We start from the raw sequence: 22,176 nt of genomic DNA on the forward strand, positions 1-22,176 counted from the left end.
AAGAGCACACTGATGACGTGTGTATATGTAACAGATACAATATTTCTACATGGCAAAGTACAGTAGAATTGAAAATACATAAATGTATAAGTAATGAAATTCAATGCTAAACGATTTTGTTTACAACTCCACAACGAAGAAAAGTAATAATATCTATAACTCACCGAGGAAGGTCAGATTGGGTCAAAATATTTAATTTATATTGTTAAAAAAATTAAAAAATGTTTTAGCATAGAATTGGGTTTCCAAAATGATTTCTTGTATTTTCAATTCTAGTGGACATTTTAATATAGAAATAATAGATTTATAGTTTTAAATTATTATATTGCAATTGAAAGTAAAAAATATATATTGTTGTGTTGATTGAGGCATGAGAGAGAACATGAGAAACTCTACGAAGAGATGTATGTCGGCTAGTCAGTCATTATTTCAACTGTTATATAACATTTTCTTTGCACAAATACTTGACCTTTTTGTCTGTTGTAGGTCAAATGTAACAATTAGTATGACCTGTTTTGGTATGAAATCGACCTATTTCGAGCGTCCCGAGCAAAGCTGATGCAAATATGGAAATCTTCTGAATATGGAAATATTCTAAATATGAAAATCTTATGTCGGTAGATATTTTGCGTGAAGTCTCGCAATGAACGTGACTTCAACGTGGTTTTCACTGATAACATTTTGTAGACAAATAATTAAGTAAGGAAAAGATTTTTTAAAGATTTAACATAGCAATATAAAAAGTGTTAGACGCCCTTGTATCTATAGGAAATTTTTCTTTGATTTGCTGGTCGGTCGACAAGTCTGTAACACTTATGATTGGTGTTCATTAAATACTAATATTTAAAAAAAACTACACGGTCAAGCTGTAATAAAATTAGTGCCCATTTTTAGAAAATGTCTGTCCCGTATGTTGCAAATTTAGGTTGGATTGAATCACGATTTTAGAAGTTATTTTTAAATGCGAATTTCGTAATTTCAAATAGTATTTTAGTTGGTCTGTCACGCTTAAATCTGAAATATAATTTTTGTTGGTTTGTCACGCTTAAGTTTAAAATAGTATTTCCATTAGTCTATCAAGCATATTTGGAATAGAATTTTCGTTGTTCTGTCATCTTGAAGTTTAAAACAGCACTTTGTTGGTTTGTCTGGCTTAAGTTTGAAATAGTATTTTTATTAGTCTGTCACAAATGTATAAAATAATATTTTCGTTGGTCTGTCACGCATGTTAGTAATATAATGTTTGTTTTAGTGATAATGAAACTTAATAAAATTAAAATTAGCCATCCTTTTTATATAAAAATAATACACAATTCCACTTTACTAGCAGTAAAAATCGAACAATTCCATTAAAATCAATAATAAGGACGTAAGTAAGAGCGAAACGGGGGGCGTAGGTTTACTAAGTCAACTCGTCACTATATTAGCTTTTTTGTTGTTGCTGCTGTGTCAATGATATAAGCGGCGAAGACTCGAGCTGAAATAATCTATATTAAGCGGCTTATGTTTTATTTAACACAGACTAAAAGTGGATTATTTCTAAACCTTATTGAAATTTTTGTTTTCTCTTTTGACAGATAGGCGTCGCCACCGGTTCGGCTGTGACCGCGTTCCTGTGATCGAAGGTGTTTGAGCAACGATGCTCTCGCAGGAGATGCTGTATACTGCAAGTGATGCTGAAAGGATGAAGCAGGCAAACTGAAATCGGTTTGCCCCGTTGGCCTCTTCCAGGGAGTTGCAGAAATCAATCAATAAATCAAACCGTTGATCGATTTATTTTGCTGGACATTAAAAGAACCCATTTTTTCCATAAGGACAGTTAAACAAGCAAGGATATTTCATACAAAAACCTGTCGCCCAAGTATTTAAACGGGAATTTGGATTTATTTTTAAAGCTTGACCTTATTTCATAAAATAAGAATATGAGGGGCCCAGTCAACCCAATGAGGTCGGCCGTAACTCCGGTCCACATGCGAGCGAACACGGGTTCGCATATTGGTCTACCAACTGGAATGCCCCACCCTCCTGCGGTTAATGTGATCGGAGGGACGTTCCCTGTGCCTATGGGTTATTCCCCAAGCCATTCGCCGATTCGGAGACCTCGTTCAATGTTTAAAAGTGATTATTGCTCAACACGGAAATTTATTTTCTTTTTTATTGCACTTGTTGTCGATTGTATAGACATTGGGGCAAATTGGTGGATATACCAAGAAGTCAGGGACTACAAAGCCGGGCTTGTGTTTGGCACGTTCAGTCCTAGCGTCATTTATGCTCTTTACGTTTTTTCCATCATGGGAACGATCCTGTCTATCTTGGAGACACTAAACCTTCTTTCTTTCTCCTGCAAATGGTATTTCATTAACCCGGATATCGCATTGGTCATAACGCTTTGGCTTGAAGACATTCCGCAGTTGGGAATTAACGTGAACCTCGTCTATTGCCGGGAACGGCCAATCACAAAGGCGCAATATACAAGAGCCATCACCGGAATTATTGTGGTCGCTTACAAGATGCTCGTTGGTTTGTCGCGCCATTGTGCCTGCTGCGGAAAGAGGTTCTTGAAATACACGCAGACGGACATCAATGAAAGGTGCGCCTGGCGGAGTCGTTTCATCTCGAGTCTCATGATAGTCGGCTTCGCCGTCGCTCTAGCAGAAGCGTCACATGTTTTCAAGTACACGAAATACCATTACAACCAACGAGAACTTCAGATGACCGTTCCAAAAGACATCATAGAGGGCGGTTGGGATGTCAACCGTTATTTCACGAACGTCAGTGTTTATTTTAGTCCACCTCCTTTCCACGAGCACGCCAAAATGACTCATCCTCCTCACAAGGATTGGGTCCGGATGACCAGCATATACGACATTATGAACAATAAGTTGGTAACCTTTGATTATTCGTTCACTGAGGCAACCAATGACCGACCGGCCATCGTGTCCTTCAAGCGTGGCTTCCGTTCCGAATGTTATATCGTGGAACCTTATCAAATGCGCTTCAACTGGTCAGACACATGCATGGAGATGACCAATTCGACGATATACAGCATTCACTTCACTTTCAAATTTTACTTGGACCGTTTCATGACGATGGGCACCGTCCTCTATAACTACGCGTTTTGCGAGGCATCGCGTTTTGGCGCGCCGAAGGTGGAGGTTCGCCAACCGCATCGCTTGATTCCACTCTACTTCCAGAGCCCAGTCCGAAGCAAGTGGTCGGCATTTCTGGCCTCTCGCAAGTCGCATGTACCCCAATGGTCCTACTATGATCGGTACCGGCACTCGCTAAAGATGGTTAATAAAGTGTGGCATACCGGATTCCACAATTGCCCGGCGACCGGGCATTTCGTGCCAATATATGACCATTCGCTTTACGTCAACTGCACTGAAATATTGTAACTGAAAAGAAAAAATTGGAAAGAATAACCCACATAGAAGAAGGAAAATTGAACGAAAACGAAGATTATGAAACCCAATGGAATTATGGCAAAAAATAAAATGATCAAAAATTTGCAGGAACAAAAATATAATTTCCTTGGGGAGAAATGCTACAACAACAAAATTTAAAGAGTAGATAAAAAATAAAACAGCAAAAAAAATTTTTTTCCCCTTAGGGGTATCCATAAATGCAAATACATACGTTCGTGGATTGTGATTGGAATGGATGTGCGAACTTTGACTATTGCAACACATGAAATTCCAGTGATATTTGTACAACATTCTTACCAAATTTCGAACAACGAATATCCATGATTTTATGTAAGGAAACGTTATCATCTTTTAAAGAAACAGAAAAACCTTTCTGAAATCAAATTTTATGAAAGATTTTAAGGGAAAAAAGTTTTCAAAAATCACGGTTTTGTGTGTTATTTTAAAATAAAAGAGGCCCTTGTGAATAATGGAGTGTGAATCGTAACTCGAGCAAGTTAAACTTTGGATAGGTTTTTTTGGAAAGTGCAGCTCAACTATCGTAAAGGAAGCCAAAGAATTTAAACCGTTGGAAACGTGGTAAAAAATTATTCCTTCTTATTTAAGATTAAATTTGTTATGCGCAAAAAATATTTTCCAGTTGCATTTTTGAGTATTTTGAAGTCAACTGCAATATATATACACACCGCATAAAACACCGGTATTCATAAATAGTGCCCAATAGCACATAGAGCTGCATCATTATCATTATTTATTTTTAAAAAAAAAACTATTGACTACATAAGTGCATACATGTTTTAGCTCTTATTTCTTTCGAAACCGAGAGCCATCAGCATTCGAATTTGAAACAAGTTTAGACTAATGGGCTGATGCCGCTGGATTTCGAAAGAAATCACAGCAGAAACATGTATGCACATATGCAACCAATAATATTGTATGAATAAGTAAATTGTATATATATATATATATATATATATATATATATATATATGTGTGTGTGTGTGTGTGTGTGTGTGTGTGTGTGTGCGCGCGCGCTGCTATTATTTACTTCCATATATTTCCAAAATAGTCATGTAAAATCATAGAATTACGTCGTGAATTTCATTTTTATTGATTAATTAATTTATTTATTTATTATTATTATTATTATTATTATTATTATTATTATTATTATTATTATTGTTGTTGTTATTGTTATTATTATTTCTGTTGATCTAAAAGAAACAAAAAAATCCTCCGTTGACTTTTCATTATAGAGTGGTAGATTTCCTTTCGAATTCATATCAGGCGGCGGGTAAGTCTGAGGTGGTTGTCTAATTAGCATTTTTATTTCTCGCTTCCCCTCACTACTTGAATGTATAGGAAAGAGGAAAGAAAATTCTGTAGCAACAGAAAAATAGAAATTAGAAAAATATCAACGCTTCGTTCCCATTTTCGGGAGACTTCTAAAAAAAACTCATGCTCCCTTTAAGAAAATTAGTACTATTTTTTGGTCAGGTAAGTAAAACTATTCAGCGATACATGAGATTAATTGACTTACTGACTAAATACTGTTCCAATATAGGATAATTATTTTCATAGTTCTAAAGGTTTTAAAGAAACTTTCAAGACTATACGTGTGTGTGTGGGGGGGGTGACCTTAATAATTAGCGCAAAAAAATGCAAATTTTTTAAAGAGAGCAATGCTAGAAAAAATAAGTATAAAAAGTGTTTTTAAAAAATATCCATCTGGAATATTGAGCATTTTTTTCAGGATAGAATTAAACTGTAAATATTTATATTTTTATTACCATTTCTCTCTCTATATATATATCTATATATATATCTATATCTATATATATATATATATATATATATATATATATATATATATATATATATATATATATATATATATATATATATATATATATACAGGGTGTTCCAAAAGTCTTGGGCACATTTCAAGTCCTCATATCTGCTTAATGTGCCCAAGACTTTTGGAACATCCTGTATATATATTCTTCAAGTACTAATTTGGTACGCCAGCGTATCTAGACATGTTGAAATCTTAGAAAAAAGAACTGTTCCATGATATATTGTTATTATAATCGCTTTGTCACTTGAAAATACTGCATGATTATTACTTATCCGATGGACCAATCAAATAATTGTTCATATCAGATCGACAATCATTATCATGTCTATTTTATAAAATACATACATATTTATGTAAGAATCAATAGTAATACAAATAAATAATTGCTATTGCTGAAACCAATGGTAAAACTATAAAGCATTTAGTTTCGTATTAAATGGCGTCCATATTTTTTACATGTTGTACATGTTCTTTAACGAGAGATCCTCTATACACGAATGATTACGCGTGAAATCGAAACCTTACACAACAACAACAACAACAATAATAATAATAATAATAATGATAATGATAATAATAAGCACTACATCTAAATGAATACTGTATATTTTCTATAATTTTGTTTAAACGCACATAAGATATTTAGCAATATTTTGAATTGTGTAAATATTTGATACATTTAACTCTGTTATTTTTCGTTTCAATTGGTTGCCATATTTTTTTAAATAAATGAATCATTGAGGTCGTCAAATTGTACAGGCTTATCCACGAGAAAGCATTTATAAACTGACGATGAAAGTTAAAAGCTCGCACAGTCATAATTATTGTTGTATCTGTAGGCATATATAAACGAATTTGACAAAGAGTGAAATAAACCAAAACTAGTCGAGGTCATAAATGTTTGTAAGTCAAATGGGATTTTGTTACTTAATTATTTTCTCAAAGTTTTTAATAAAAGACAGCATTTGAACTCACACATTTTTCCTTACATTTATTAAAACATTTAGACATTTAAACTTTGAGGCAGAAATAATAAAGTGTTGTTTTTAATGAAATGGAAATCATTATGTTTGATAAATTTCTGGGATATTCATAACTTTTTAGTTTTCTATTACATCGGCTGAAATAAAATCTATTTTGTTTGTTTGTTACGTTTTTTAATTAGAAAACAGAAAAATTTCGAGATTATTTTTCCAGATAAATTATTTTTCATTTGTTTTTTTTTTGTTGTTTTTTTAGTTATTAAAATTACTTATTTAATTTGATAATAGAATTTTCAATTTTACAATTATTTAATCGCAATGAAAAGTACTTTATGTTTTGTTTCAATCAAAGGTTATTGACAGGGAAACTGTGAACGAATCAATGCTAAAAGTTCACATAAATGATAAAGGATTCCTCTTCGACTGCACTCGGATTTTCTTTCCTGGGATGTTTTTGGTTCCGACCAAAACAAAAATTAAAAATCAAAAAAAAAATGAATAAATAAATAAGATGCATTTGTTTTTTATGGTTACAAACAATGAAAATAAAAACATTTTTTAAAAATATAAAAACCTAATTTGTTTCAAGAATTTTTTTTTTTTCACATTTGGACAGTCGACTGCCAACGAGTGAAATTATTTTCATATTCTCATAGAAAAAATGAACAAAGAATTGAAAATAACAAAAAACAAGAAAAAAACAATGAAAAAAGAAAAAATCCGTCAAAATGATCCATTATCGATTGTGTTCTCTAATGAAAAAAACAGCATTTTTTTTTTTTCATGTTATCTTCCTTGACATTTTTGTTTATTTTCCCTGTTTTTTTTTTTCTTTATTTGTCGTTATTTTCATTTACTTTTTTTTTTTTGTCTTCCTTTAAAATATTTTTTTTAACTTTAAACTTGTCACTGGTGATCACCACTCTTTATTAAAAAGCTTCTGCCCAAAGATTTCGCGCTTTTTTACAATTCTTTTTGACGGCCGTCTTGAAAAGGAAACAATTTTTTTTTTTCAGAAAAGGCTAAAAAAATAATATTTATTGTCATATTCTGTTAATACTATTTTGATTGAAATTGATTAAATTATAAATTCTTCACAAACAAATTACTAATGATGACTCGTTTTGTGAATGTGCGTCCATTTACACAATACACGATTAATTACACACACGCACACAAATGACAAGAAATAAATTATATATTGTTAATGTTCGCATTAATATTCATATCAAATCATAGAATTATGTCAGTTATTTAAATTTTTATGCATAAATTATTCTTATATAGAGATATGAAAATTCGTTTTTTTTTTTCGTCTGATGAGATGGGTCTCACTGAATTGAGATTCCACTGAAATATGTATGCATACTGTGCTGGCAAAAAGAAAGTCCGCATTTGTATTTTTTTTCAAAAACTGCAAATTTAAGCTAAATTTAATGTAACTGTTTAAGCAATCTATACCTCATTTAGTTCGCCTTTTGTTTCTCTATAATTTTACCTGTTCATATTTGACTTTTAATTGAAATATTCTAGTGTTCACGTCAATTTAAAAATTAACTTCAAATTGAGGAGGCAAAAAGAAAGTCCGCAGCAACAAATTCGCTTAAAAACCAGCTTAAATTATTGCCCTTAAATCAGTTTAAAATATCCACAAACAGGCAACAAAGCATCTCTAATCGTAATTGTTGTTGTTCCAGGTTATACAACGTAACATTTAGTCTATATGCCACGACTTTCTCTTAGTGATCGTCAGGAGCTCATTAATGTCCGCCTTTCTGGTTTATCCAATCGAGAAATCGGCCGCAGATTGAAATATGATTAGAAAATGGTACGAAAGACTGTGCAAAATCACCAAAACACCGGCAGTGTTCGTGATGTCCCTGATTCTGGTCTTACTAGTGTTACTTCTAACAGGGAAGACAATGCTATCAAGATCCGCAGCCTAAGAAACAGATTTGAAATGGCTCCCAAAATACAACAGTGCAATCTTGTTAAAAAGTGCTTTCATTCTACTGTCAAGAACAGATCAAAGGAATTTAATTTGCAATGGTACGTGTTGCAAGACGCAAGCCAATGATTTCTGTAAAGAACAGAAAGCGCCGTCTGGACTTCGTCAGATGCAATGAAGATCATGACTCTTCATATTCGTCAAAAGTGCTTTTTAACGACGAAAGCAAGTTCAATAGGCTAGGCAATGATGGTAGGCAGTACGTCCGTCGGAGGAAAGACGAAGAATTTAATCCTAGGTGCTCAGTTTCAACGCTGTAAGGTGGTGGAGGTTCAGTTTTGGTGTGGGGCATTATTAGTACCAATGGTCCACAGCCCATAGTTCGCTTGCAAGGTCGAATTAATTCGATCAAATACATTAATATGTTGACTGTGCATTTTCTACCCTACTTTGATCAGAATTTGGATGATAATCCCATCTTCATGCAGGATAATGCTCCCATTCACACAGTTGGCAATATCAAGAGGTTCCTGGAAGAGCATGATATTCCGTGTTTGGATTGGCCTGCACAATCTCCAGATCTCAATTCTATCGAAAACGTATGGCATAACATCAAGCAATAACTATGCAATGATAAAATTTCTAATTTGGAAGAACTTTTGACAAAAATTTAAGAAAAGTGGGATGCCTTTTCCCCGGAGTATTGCTGCAATCTAATTCAATGGATTCCCAAAATATTGCAGGCTGTTAAATTGCAGAAGGGCTATGCTACTAAATATTTACTAGTTCATTGTTTCTGCTGTATTTGTATTGCATTAATGTCCATTTACATTTTAAGTTACATTTAAATAACAATTTTCCATTGCGTGGACTTTCTTTTTGCCTCCTCAATTTGAAGTTATTTTTTTTAAATTGACGTGAACACTAGAATATTTCAATTAAAAGTCAAATGTTAACGTGTAAAATTATGAAGAATAAAAGGTCAATCAAATGAAGTATAGTTTGTTTAAAAGTTACATTAAATTTAGCTTAAATTTGCAGTTTTTGAAAAAAATACAAGCGCGGGCTTTCTTTTTGCCGTCTGTGTATATATATGTAACCAATAATTTATATATATATATATATATATATATATATATATATATATATATATATATATATATATATATATACTTTTATGGTTTTTCCAGTTATAGCAGGATTGAGAATAATAGGATATAAATATTACAATCTCAAATATACTTCTAACTATGAATTTTACTGTTTATGGCATGTAAAGATTGTGTTTGAATATGTTTTTTCTTCTGTATGGAATTGTCTAAAGAGTTTACTACATTAAAAAATACAGTGATGGCAGAGTTTTACTGTCTGAAGATTGCTTACGAAACAGATTTTTAACATATACTTTTATGAGAAAATAAAACAACAAAATTGTAAATTGACACACACACACACACACACACACACACACACACACACACACATATATATATATATATATATATATATATATATATATATATATATATATATATATATATATATATATAAAAAGAAGAGGTGGAGAAGTTGGGGAAATAATTTTGATTCAATCCGAGCTGGTGTTGAAAGAATTAGTGGGAAAGGTCAACAACCCAACAACCACAAAAAATCGCGAGCCATTAAATCGAATATGTTAATAGTCCTTTCCCTATTGGAAATATTTATTGCATTTTTTTAAATATATAAAAGGAGATGGGAAAGCGAGGAGGCAAAGAAACGGGTGTAAACCAGGCAGAAATAAAGGTTTTGTTCTGATTTATTTCTTTTTTCTTTGTTTTTCCCTCTCTTCTCTCATTGACAACTCCTGTTTCTTATATTTTGTATAATTTATATCTTTAAAAAAAAATGGCTAAAAGGACCAGCCACTTCCTCCTAAAAAGGTGTTCCGCACTCATCGGTGTACGTTGAATATAGGGCGTCTCTTCATTTTATATTTTAAACATACGAAAATCATATCAGACTATCTGAAATGATTTTTAATAAAATATTTTTATTTACATGTATAATAAATAGATCAAATACTTTTGTAAAAAAAAATACGTAAATAATAAATAGTGAAAATATGTTTGTAATAAGAATTTACATTGCGAAAATATGTTAGCAATAAAAATTACATAATAAAATTAGTGAAAATATGTTTATAATAAAAATTACATAAATAATGAATAGTGAAAACATGCTTGTAATAAAAATTACATAAAAAAATTATGCTTGTAATAAGAATTACATAAACAATAAATAGTGAAAATATTTTTGTAATAAAATTACATTAATAATTTGTGCAACCACGTTTATAATAAAAATAACATAAATAATAATTGTGAAAATATTATTGTAATTTAAATTACATAAATAATGATTAGTGAAAATATTTTTGTAAAAGACATAGATAAATAATAATCTGTGCAACCACGTTTGTAATAAAAATAACATAAATAATAAATAATAGAAATATTTTTGTAATAAAAATTAAATAATAATTTTCAAAATATTTTTGTAATCAAATTACATAAATAATCAATAATGACAATATTTTTGTGATAAAAATTATATAAATATTTTTGTAATAAATATATATAATAAAAAGTGTAAATATTTTTGTAATAAAAATTACATTAATAATAAATAGTGAAATTATTTTTATAATAAAAATCACATATAATAATTAGTGAACATATATTTGCAATAAAAATTACATACATAATAAATAGTGAAAATATTTTTGTAATAAAAATTACATAAATAATAAATAGTGAAACTACTTTTTAATAAAAATTACATGAATAATAAATCAGTGCAAATATTTTGGAATAAAAATCCAGTAAAACAAGTTATATATTTATTAAGGAAAATGTGTAAATTGTCCAACAATATGATTTTTTTTAGTTATTTTTTTTATAAATGTTTCGGATTTTTTTCCTAATTTAAAAATACTCAAACGAATGTTTATTTTTAACATTGACTGGCTTGAACGTAATACAACCGGGTCATAGATTCAGTCTACATTGTCGACTGCAGGACACTTTCCTAGAAAGAAGTGGGTTGTCTCGAGTGACACGCACTTTCACCAGACTCTCATTTTAATGTCGTTCACATTTCTGACTTATTTTTGTTCTCATTATTATAAAAGTAAAAATGTTAGGTGTGACTTGACTATTTTAAGAATATATCTCGTTTCAAGCAAGCATGCTTGTCGGAATCATTTTTTAACTGTGGTCTTAAAAATATACGGTATTAATATTTTCCGAAAAACTTCTTGTGTTATTTTATAACAGCGATATTGACCAGTGGGCGTGGCTCCAACTGATAATGTCCTGTCAATCACGAATGACTACCCACGAATGTAATGACCTCGCGGGACACTTATTTAGAAAGAAAAAAGTTGTCTCGGGCAGTATGTACTTTTACCAAAAAATACATTGTATTCTTGTTAACATTTATTCATTTTTTATGTAAAAATATTAGAAATGGCAACTATTTGAAGAATTGATTTGGTTTCAAGCAATCATGTCTGTCGGAATTACCTTTACACTATGTTCTTAAAAATATTCCGGATAGACAGAGCCATTCTTCTGCGACCTTTTCCAAAAGACTTCTAGTGTTCAATAAAAATAAGCATAACGATATTACGTAATATAACGGGGTTATATATTCAAGGTGCACCAGCGGGAAACTTTCTTTGGAGGAAGTGAATGTCTTTGTTTTATCGTTATTTCCATGGCAGGCGCTCGTCTGAGCTCCAATCCCTAGTCCCCCCCCTCGCCAATCTTTCACGAGAAACACCCGTCTGGCCGAAACTACTGTCAATAATTTTCCCCACTCTTTATCTGTGCCTAAATCCAAACGTAGATTCCATGAGCAAAGCTTCTTTCTTAGAACTGCACGCCAGTGGAACTCTCTGCCGCTTGCCTGTTTCCCTGACTACAACTTGGACGTCTTCAAGTCCAACATAAACAAACTCCTCACAAACCGCCCCCTTAAGTAAGACACTCTATCAAAACCCCCAATACTAATGATTACTACAATACTATCTTATTGATTACTGTACACGCAATACCCCTTATCCCTGAGTGGCCATTGGGCCTTGATAGGTGATGACCCCCATGTAAAAAAAAAGGATTGATATGTCCTATCATCTAAAAGCTTATTCCAATCTTACTTTAAAAATTCCTTTTCATAAATTAAGACCAAATATTATATGGGCACGAGTTTTATTTGATTTTTGTATTTGCTTGATTATTCACTTTTTCGTGTGCGTGCGTGCGTGCGTGTGTGTGTGTGTGTGTGTGTGTGTGTGTGTGTGTGTGTGTGTGTGTGTGTGTGTGTCTGTCTGTGTGTGTGTGTCTGTCTGTGTGTGTGTGTGTCTGTCTGTGTGTGTGTGTGTGTGTGTGTGTGTGTGTGTGTGTGTGTGTGTGTGTGTGTGTGTGTGTGTGTGTGTGTGTGTGTGTGTATGACCCTTCGCATGTATACACGTATTTACTGATGCCTTTGCTATTAATAAATTTTCACAATATAAACTAAGACGGGAATATTTCTCCAAGCAGATGCAGTAAAGCTCATGGCCATTAGTCTGACCAATGCATAAAAATACTGGAGATCAGTATAGACCAATTAGTTTTCTGCGTCGTTAGTAAATTGATTCCGTGTTAAATAGTTAATTGTCAATCACTTCAGCAAAAACAACTCAATCCTGCGAAATCTACAGCTAATGTACTGACTGTAATTTCACATAAGATCAGTGAATCTAATGACGAGAGTTTCCTCTTTAGAGCAATATCTCTTGACATATCAAAGGCATTTACAAAATTTCCAGTTATAAAATATCTGGAAATGTCTTCGCAACCATCGAATTCTTTCTCTCTGATAGGTTTATACAAGTAGTCATCGATGTGCAAAAGTCCGAAGCTCAAAGTACCAAGGTTGGCGCGCTTCAGTGATATATCCTGGGCCCAACTCCCTTCCTTATCTTCGTTAGTGATTTCCCAAACCACATTCTAAGTTCATTCCTCGACATATAAACAGACGATACTACTATTTATGGTAACACTTCAAAGGCCAGCAACCGCCAACAGTCTCCAACCTTGAGCACGTGATGCAATGGGACAAAAAGTGGCTGGTTTATTTTAACGCATCCAAAACTAAGCTTCTATCGTTTCACCACCAACGCTCTGATCCCTACTTTGCGACAACTGATATGAATCGATCTCGTCTCAAAGAACTCATCGACTGATTTCAAGTATTGTTTTTCATAGCTTTTGAATGCAACACCGAAAAAGATTTTTTAAAAACTGAAAGAATTCATTAATGCATCAGATAAACAGGAAGATGAAATGAATTACCCTAGTAGGGACAAAACGAAAACAGATTTTAATTTTAAAAAAGTAGGCTATATACGTTATTTATATAAATACAACAGTAGATGTATGTATGTGTGCGCATGTATGAAAATATTTAACCGATAAACTCTTAAACTACTTGTCACATAACACTGAAATTAACAAGAAATAGTAATTGTACACCAAGAGTGGTTTATAATCCTTGGACGGATGGATGAATAACGCGCACAGAAATATGTTGGTAAGTTAAAATGTCCATTTCAACTTGCCGATACATTTCTATTACTTTTGCGCATTCATATTCATAGCTTGAAGTAATTTGATTTTAAATCTTTCTTATTTATATGTCGATTGCTCAAATCGTAGGGAACGTAGCTGGAGTGCTAAACGTTTTGGTGTCGATTCTAGCTGATGGCACCCAAGTACGTTTCTTTTTTTTACAATAGCGTGTATGTTATTTTGTGTGTCACGCTTTCATCTTTTTTCTTCCGAGTGACTGTCGTTTGATTATTACTAGCCTGAGTGCCGGCGTTGCCCAGGTATCTGGAGGTGTGTGTGTGTGTTGAGCAAAAAAAAAAGTGGTAGTAGGCAGGCAGGCTCGAACTCGTACCGCGAAGGAGGAAAAGAACCGGAAAAAAACGTGACGTATTTGCTGTTGCGTCCATCGCTAAACCGGAAGTGACGTAGGTTTAAATTAAGGCTAGACAATCGAAAAGAGGAGATGACTTTCGAAAATATCGACGAAAAAAGCAACCCCTCCCTGTATAAAATGCCAAGTTAAAAGTGAAGGATTTAATGTTTTGGGCCAATTTTTCGATATTTGTCGTCCGAAAGGTCAGGCTTCAAAATGATACCGATCCCGTGAAAATTTCTTTGTCGAAAGTTTTAGGCATACATACATACATACATACATTTAAACAGACAGGTAAGATTTATATTATAGATGATCTTCCATTTCTTGTAATAAATAATCTTATCAAGAATTCTTCATAAATTTTGGTTTCGGTTTCGATCATTGCTGAAGGAACTCGAGTGTTATTATATAGATATATTTTTTTTCGTAAGTTTTGGCTTCCGTTTCGATTCAAGCTGATGCACTCAAGTCATATCGATATTATTTTTTAATCGCGACTTCATAATCTATAAGATTCGACAGAAAATTGACTCTATAATAATATATACGAAATCTGCATAAATTAAAATATCATATTTAAGCTTATTTTATGACCGGGCTACGGCAGGAGATCCTGCTAGCTTAGATAAATACTTTTGCAGTTTTAACAAAAGAGCTACAATAATATCGAGGCGTCTTCATTTATGCTGAACATTCACAGAATGCCAACATCAATATATTACTAATGAAAGTGTCCGCTGTGGAATTTCCACAGATCCCGCTAGTTAATGTATAAATACGAAAATTGAATTAAAATAATATAATTATTTATAAAGTGGTTAACGGCATAAAGTAAAAACCTGGGTGTGCCAAGTTCGAATCCAGTTAGTTCCACAGAAACACTTTCATCAAAATCACACTTGATTTTGTGTCTAATCTCTTACAGAGGAAGTAAATACAGAAACATAGGGGCATATATGGAGAGACGGAGAGAGGGGGGGACGAATCAGAGTCAGAGAAACGGGGAGAGAGAGGTATGAAGATACAGAAAAGGAGAGAGGACGAATATAGACATACATACATACATACATACATACATACATACATACATACATACATACCTATGCACTAGGTGCATCAGAACCTTTTTAGGAATTTTTGACACCCTTACACGAAACTGCGAATAAAATATTTAAAAAACTCGTAATTTCTCTTTTAAAAGTGAGTTGTTTATTTTCGTTATGGATTATACTTCCAAAATAAACTATTAAAGTTGTATAAAAAGTAATAGAAATATTTTTTTTAACTAATGAAATTGAATTTTACGAGTTCAGTATTTTTCAATTTTTAAACTTTAAAAATCTATCAAAATTTTTTTATTGATTCTATTTTTACGATATTTTCAGGGTCAATGTGAAATTTTATGTTCTTTCCAATAAACCGAATATAATATTTTAGACAAAGGTTTTTTTTTTTAAATTTTGAAATGTCTATTAAAAAGTAAATAATTAATTTATTCACCAAAGTTTTATATATATCACAAATTGAAGATAAAAGATCAATATATAATATATTCAAATTTAAAACAAAATAGTGTTTTTTTAGAAAATTACCTGTAAAGTCCGAAGTTTAAAACATTTTTTTTAATCACGTTGTTGTTTTTTTTTTTTTTTTTGTTTTGTTTTTTTTATTGTTTTGTTTGTTTGTTTTTTTTTTAAATGAAACCTTGGTCCTTGCTCATTTAATTGAAAAAAAAAGTTACGGTTTGAATTACATTTTTCGAGTAGTTATAAGCTTGGAAAGACAGAGGGTCGAATTATTCAATATTTTCACGAAGTTTCTGACACACCTACCTACGCACAGACATAGACAAGGAAAGAGAAAAGAAACGCACATACACGCAAAGGCAGATGGACCCGCACATACACACACCTGAGCACATACATAGACACACGCTGTACGTACATTCCTATAAAGTCAATTTAATGTTTCAGTCATTTGTCCCCCCCCTCCATCGCCCCCAAAAACAACTTTCTCTGCTCATAAAACACTTGCCACTGCTTATCAGACAAGTAAAAAAAAATCCCATTTCAGCTTTTGCAGGTGATTAAAGGGAATAATAACTCCGGTTGGATTTAGAAGATTATTATTATTACGGGATGGAGGCGATCGTTCGGGGGATTAGAAGAGCGCGCGGGTGTGGCCGCTTTCGGGTGTCAAAATTGTTCATCAGCTCAAGTAGACATTATTTTGAATCGGTCAACTCCGCCCTCACGTCACAATCGGTTAGCCGCCACCACCGCCATTAGAAAACGGAAGTAATAAAAACGTGCAAACAACCGATGGTGGCGGTGGCGGCGTTTGCTGTGCATTCGTCATCCTTAATGATCGATTAAGTCAGATCGTTTCAGGTTGATCGATTGGGAATAAAATGGAGAACACTTTGCATTTGGGGGTGGGTGAATTTGTTTATTTTCATTTTTGAAGATTTTGACTCAGGACAAATGGAGACAATCACGAAATTTTATCTGGAAAAGGACGTAATTTTTTTTTTAAATAAACTGCCTTTTGTTTTGATTTATTTAGAAATTTTAATTTAATATGAAAACTGTTGTTTCATCTCCCCCCCCCCCATCAACACACACACACACAAAAATCCCACATATTTGCACTAGTGATCTTAATTTATTCGGAAACCTCTTCGTCAAACATAAACTGTTAGTTTCGCCGACCCTTGAACAAATAAATAAAATAACACATTTTCAATTTCTTAAAGAAACTGTTCGTATTTTAAAAAAATAAAAAATAAAAAAAATAATGACTATTCTCGTACATTTCAGAATATTTCAATTTTACTGTTTTAATTTATTTTCAAATTCAAAAAAAAAATATCCAAAATTGTTGTAATTACAAGAAAGTGTTCGTTAAAAAAAAAACACTGTTCCATAGGTACCTCCAACGCGTGCCACAGTTTAACCCCCTCCCTGTATACATACAGATACACGATGTAATTGTAATTTAATTTAATATTATCATCATAACTTTTTTACCATTTAAAAAAAAGAAGCTTCAAATAAACAGCTAATATTTTTTTTTAAATTTACAGCATACAAAAATAATGAAAATGCGAGAAAAAATCGTGTTTACATTATCGACGCTTTAAACAACGTTTCTATGTAGTGGCGTTTTTTAAGCCGTTGACACACACATCTTTTAAAAATCTAGCAAAAATCAAATAATAGTCATATTTTCCTGAAATTTTAGATATTTATTCATTATTGATTAAACTTACATAATAGAAGTAGGTTTTGTTAAATATATTATAAGATATATATTTTTAGGTGTTCTACCTCCCATATTTCATGTTACGAAAACTAAACAAAATAAATGTAGGTCGATAAAAATTTCAACATTTTTTAAAGCTGAAAAGATCAAATAATTAAAAAATAGTTATTTATATATATATATATAACCCTGTTATTTTTTCACTTACCTTAAAGTTATAAATAAAATTGGACATAAAATCAATATCATCATATTAAAAATATAAAATAAACAATTTTTCTTCTTTTTTCTCGGTAATATAATTATTTCAATTACACCAAAAAGAAAACAGAATTCTAAAAAAAATAATTAATTTTAAAAAGCTTTAAATGATATTAAATTCAAATATTACGCGATATGAAGTTTAAACATATTTTTTATATAGCAGGTTTTCAATAATAAAAAATATATTCATATAATAGAATATATAACTCTTGAGATAATAAAAATTGCAAAAGCAAAATCGACTAAAAAAATCGTTTGGATTTGATTATTTAAAATGACAGAGGTGATAATTAAAATTTGCCCTTTTTTATTAAAAAAAAAACTACGGAGGTCTGTAGCAACATCATCTTTAGATACATGCATCAACAGAACAGGTTAAAAATAATTTTATCGTTTGTGTAGTTCGTTATTAAAAATCTATTTGTTTTATAAAAGGTAAGTCTTATATTGCTTTTATCCATTTTTTATTGTACATTTTATTTATTCATAAATTTCTGCATTGTGATCTTCCATAGAAATTGACCCAAATTATAGTAAACACACAAAATGATGACGTCACTACTTAATGTGTATAATGATGATGTTCTACGCAACAGATTGGAGGTACCTACTGTCGAACACTTCAAAAATGTATATATACACACACATAAATACACACACACACACACACACACATATATATATACATATATGTGTATGTGTGTGCATGTTTGTGTATGTGTGTGTATAAATAAAAAATCAATACGAAAAATATATAAATTGTTTATATCTTTTCTGTATTTATTTCCTATGTGTTGACGTGTAGGAATACAAAAAGTCTTTTGAAAAAAACAAGAATGTTTCTTTCAAAAACACATATTTTTCGACCGATCCTTCGGTCTTCTCAGTGTGAATGACAATTTACTATATATATATTTCCATCATTTTCATCATATATATATATATATATATATATATATATATATATATATATATATATATAGCAGTAAGTTGTAAAACTATGCATCTATGAATCGGTTTAAGGCTCCCCAATTTCATATTAGAATCGTCCGTGATGCAACGAATATAGGTCGTCGTCATCATCATCATCATCATCATCATCATCATCTCGTATGAATCCTAAGATTCTATTGCTGTCATTTGTTTCCCCGATGTTTTTTCTAGTCAGAATTCTTTCCAGAAGAACATCGGGTACTTACACGTGAAGGTTGCCAACATCCTAATTGAAAGTGATTTTAGTGGAACGAACTGGATTCGAACTTGTAGCACCAAGGTCATCAGTCCGTGTCGTTAACCACTGAACCACCGCCACCTCCCATAGATATAAGTGATAAATAATAACCAGTTCTAAGTGATAGTTTTACGGTGATACTAAAATACAATTACGAATTACTTTAGAATTCTGCCCTCTCTTGGATGATAGGGGGTGATCAAACTATCCTTGTGAACAAATAGAGTTCAATTCGAAATAGCGTACAAATTCAAGAGTTCGGCATAAAATTTCTCGAGATGGACAAGTTTTACTTGAAGAAGGTCGAATATTACACCACCGAAAAAAAAAGTGAAAATAAGAACCAATTTAAGAATAATAGTCCGACTAATCCAAAGAATGCAAATTGTTTATCTTCTACATTTTTATTTCTTTCACTGAAAATCTTTACCATAATATCGACATTTGAATCCTTCTCAGCTATTTTTCTTTTGCTTTTTTGACAAGTTTTGTTTTCTTTATTTCTTTTCTGATGCAAAGAACTTATACCTCCATACACACTCATTCGCTGTTTTGTCATTTTTCTTCCATTCACTTTTTGGCATATTTTTATGTTCTATTTTTTTTTTCTTTTTTTTTTTGCCGGCAAAAACCACTGACAACTTTGTGAGAACCAATGAAGACAGCGGGGGTGTATGGATGGATAGTAAATGGGGCATATTCTTTAATTGACCAATCTCGAGATAGATAGATAGATAGATAGATAGATAGATAGATAGATAGATAGATAGATAGATAGATAGATTCTGTTCCAAAGAGATTCAATGTTTTGAAAAAAAAATGATGCGTCATTAACTTAAAAGTAAATAAAACTTAAAATAAATAAAGCTTTGAAACAGCTGTAAAAAATTTTGTGCATACATTTTATTTGAAACATGATTTGAAATTAGATAGATAGATAGATAGATAGATAGATAGATAGATAGATAGGAAGAAACAGACATAGAAGAATAAATGTAAAAAAATATAAATTTAGAAACACAGATTTGCCCCTCAACCTAGTTTATGAATCACCGTTCAATAGACGGTGATTCGTCTAGTTTGAAAATATTCCAAACCTTCCTCATCTTTGTTGATAAACTCTTGCACGCACAACAAAATGTTTCCAATTCCTTCCCTTTCACCATTTCTGTGTCCACGATCTTCCAATGATCCACGTGAAAACACAAAATCCAGTCGACGTTGACTTCCTTATATAAATGATCAGTTTTTGGTCTTTTAATTTCATGCTTGAGTAATTTTAGAGTTTCTTGTCCAGATTGGAAATACGAATCAATGATCGGGAATCTTCGGCCAACGACATCGGTGCGCCAGGCACGACACGAGACGAAACGAGTACGTATTTTAAATCTATATTATTAGTGGCGTTAACTACTAAATATTTTAATACATTTTCCAGCGTTCTTTCAGAAACCCATAATGTTGTAATAAACTGAACGCTAACTCCTCAACCTACAATTACAAAATAATACACTAACTCTGATACCAACTCGACAATTAAACGAACTTAAAACGAACTTAAAATAATAAATCTGTTTTGAAGTTATACTTTTAAACGCTAACACTTGCAATCTTTTTTTAAATTTAAAATCGATTTGTCGTCGCCGGCAAGTGTCTGGTCGGCGCAAATCATAACAAACGATGAAAGACTCTGTTGTGTTCGTTGTATTGGCAATTTTTTTCCTTACAAAGGCATCACCACTTATCAAGGCCAAGAGGTCACTCAAGGATAAGAGTTAAAGAGTGTACAGTAGACAACTGGACAATAAAGTAATCTTTATTAATGGAGATTCGGTAAATTTGTTAACTTATATGGAACGGCTTATCAAAAACTTGTTTACGTTAGACTTGAAGACACTCATATTGTAGGCAGCTGGAAAGCAGGAAAACGGAGGATAATTCCATAGGTGTGCAGTTCTAAGAAAGAAAATAACTATGTGAAGGTTGCCAACAAACATCTAGAAATAAATAACCGGCCCTCGCCTAGCAAAGTTACGACGACATGGTATTCCACACTACCTGTTATTCCCAAATGGTACTGATCAGTGATCCAACCGGTGCGTTAATGTGTTTATAATTCTATATAATCCTGCAATCCAGAGAAAAGACTAAATCGATCATCGAAATTAGCAACATTGAGTCTGGTCAGTATCAGATGAATGACCATTTGGGAATACTAGGCGCTGTATATAGGAAGATGTGGACACTTCCTTGCAATAACTGGAAAAATAAATAAAAAAAAATAACGTCATCTCTCATGACGGTGATATACAAGCGACTGAGAGCCGCCTATGAATTTGATATTCCCATGAAACTTCCTCCTTTGGCGGAGGGCGGTTCAATTTGCTTACGGTGAGTGTCGCTTCGGTCGGTAGGGGAGGTTGCTAGACTTTTTCTACTTCATCGTTATTTCCATAAGAGTATTCGAAAAAATGAATCTGTTTTTAAGTTTTGCTTTTTGGACATTAACTCTGCAATCCGTATGAAATTTTAAATCGATTTGTTATCGCCGGGTAGTGTCTGGGTGTTATCGATTGCAAAGGATGGCCCAGGACTGTTTGTTTGTTTGTTGTTGCTGCTGCTGTTGCTGCTGCTGTGTTCGTTGCTTTTATTGAGCATCATTCATTTATTTATCTCAAATAAATCAGGTGATTATTGTTATTAGAATTTTTTCTACGAAGACATCGGATACTTACAGGAGAGACTATGTGAAGGTTGCCAACAAACATCCTTAAATGAAAGTGTTTCTGTGGAACGAACTGGATTCGAACTTGGAACACCTAGGTTGTCAGTCTCTGTCGTTAAGCATGCAGCCACTTGTAGTTGTAGATCCTCAGCTTGCAACGACCAAGGACTGTCTGTTGTGTTTGTTGTATTAGCAAATTTGCAGTTGACACTCGCCTAACAAGGTCACTAATGTCCAGGTTTTAAATACAAGTGACATTTTCGAAACACAACTGGTTAGATGGTAAAATCTAAAATACCAATTGGTGATCTTACGTGGACCGGTGTATCAATGTGATTATATTCGTATATAAACCTGCAATCCAAATATATGTTTTAATATTACACCTAATAAACATTAGCATGAGCTGCTGGAAATAACTTCGCCGGAGATTCACGATAAAATTGCACAAATTCTAATCTGG

At 32.3% G+C, this 22,176-nt stretch overlaps 1 protein-coding gene across 2 annotated transcripts in view; it reads left to right on the forward strand.

Annotated features, from left to right (window-relative positions):
* LOC145289155 (uncharacterized) overlaps positions 1-22,176 on the forward strand; it is a 76,530-nt gene that overhangs the window by 53,112 nt on the left and 1,242 nt on the right. Inside the window, exon 2 of one of the 2 annotated variants that reach the window (XM_080136390.1) lies at positions 1,578-4,058. In XM_080136390.1, coding sequence (XP_079992516.1) covers positions 1,923-3,398 — 1,476 coding nt within the window. In that variant the 5' untranslated portion in view covers positions 1,578-1,922 and the 3' untranslated portion in view covers positions 3,399-4,058. Of the gene's footprint in view, positions 1-1,577; positions 4,059-22,176 lie in introns of those variants that run through there. The other variant, XR_013869305.1, reaches the window with a different exon arrangement.

Source organism: Euprymna scolopes, chromosome 1 (genome assembly GCF_053919585.1).
Source record: "Euprymna scolopes isolate OS-2025 chromosome 1, ASM5391958v1, whole genome shotgun sequence".
Classification (NCBI taxonomy): Eukaryota; Metazoa; Mollusca; class Cephalopoda; order Sepiida; family Sepiolidae; genus Euprymna; species Euprymna scolopes.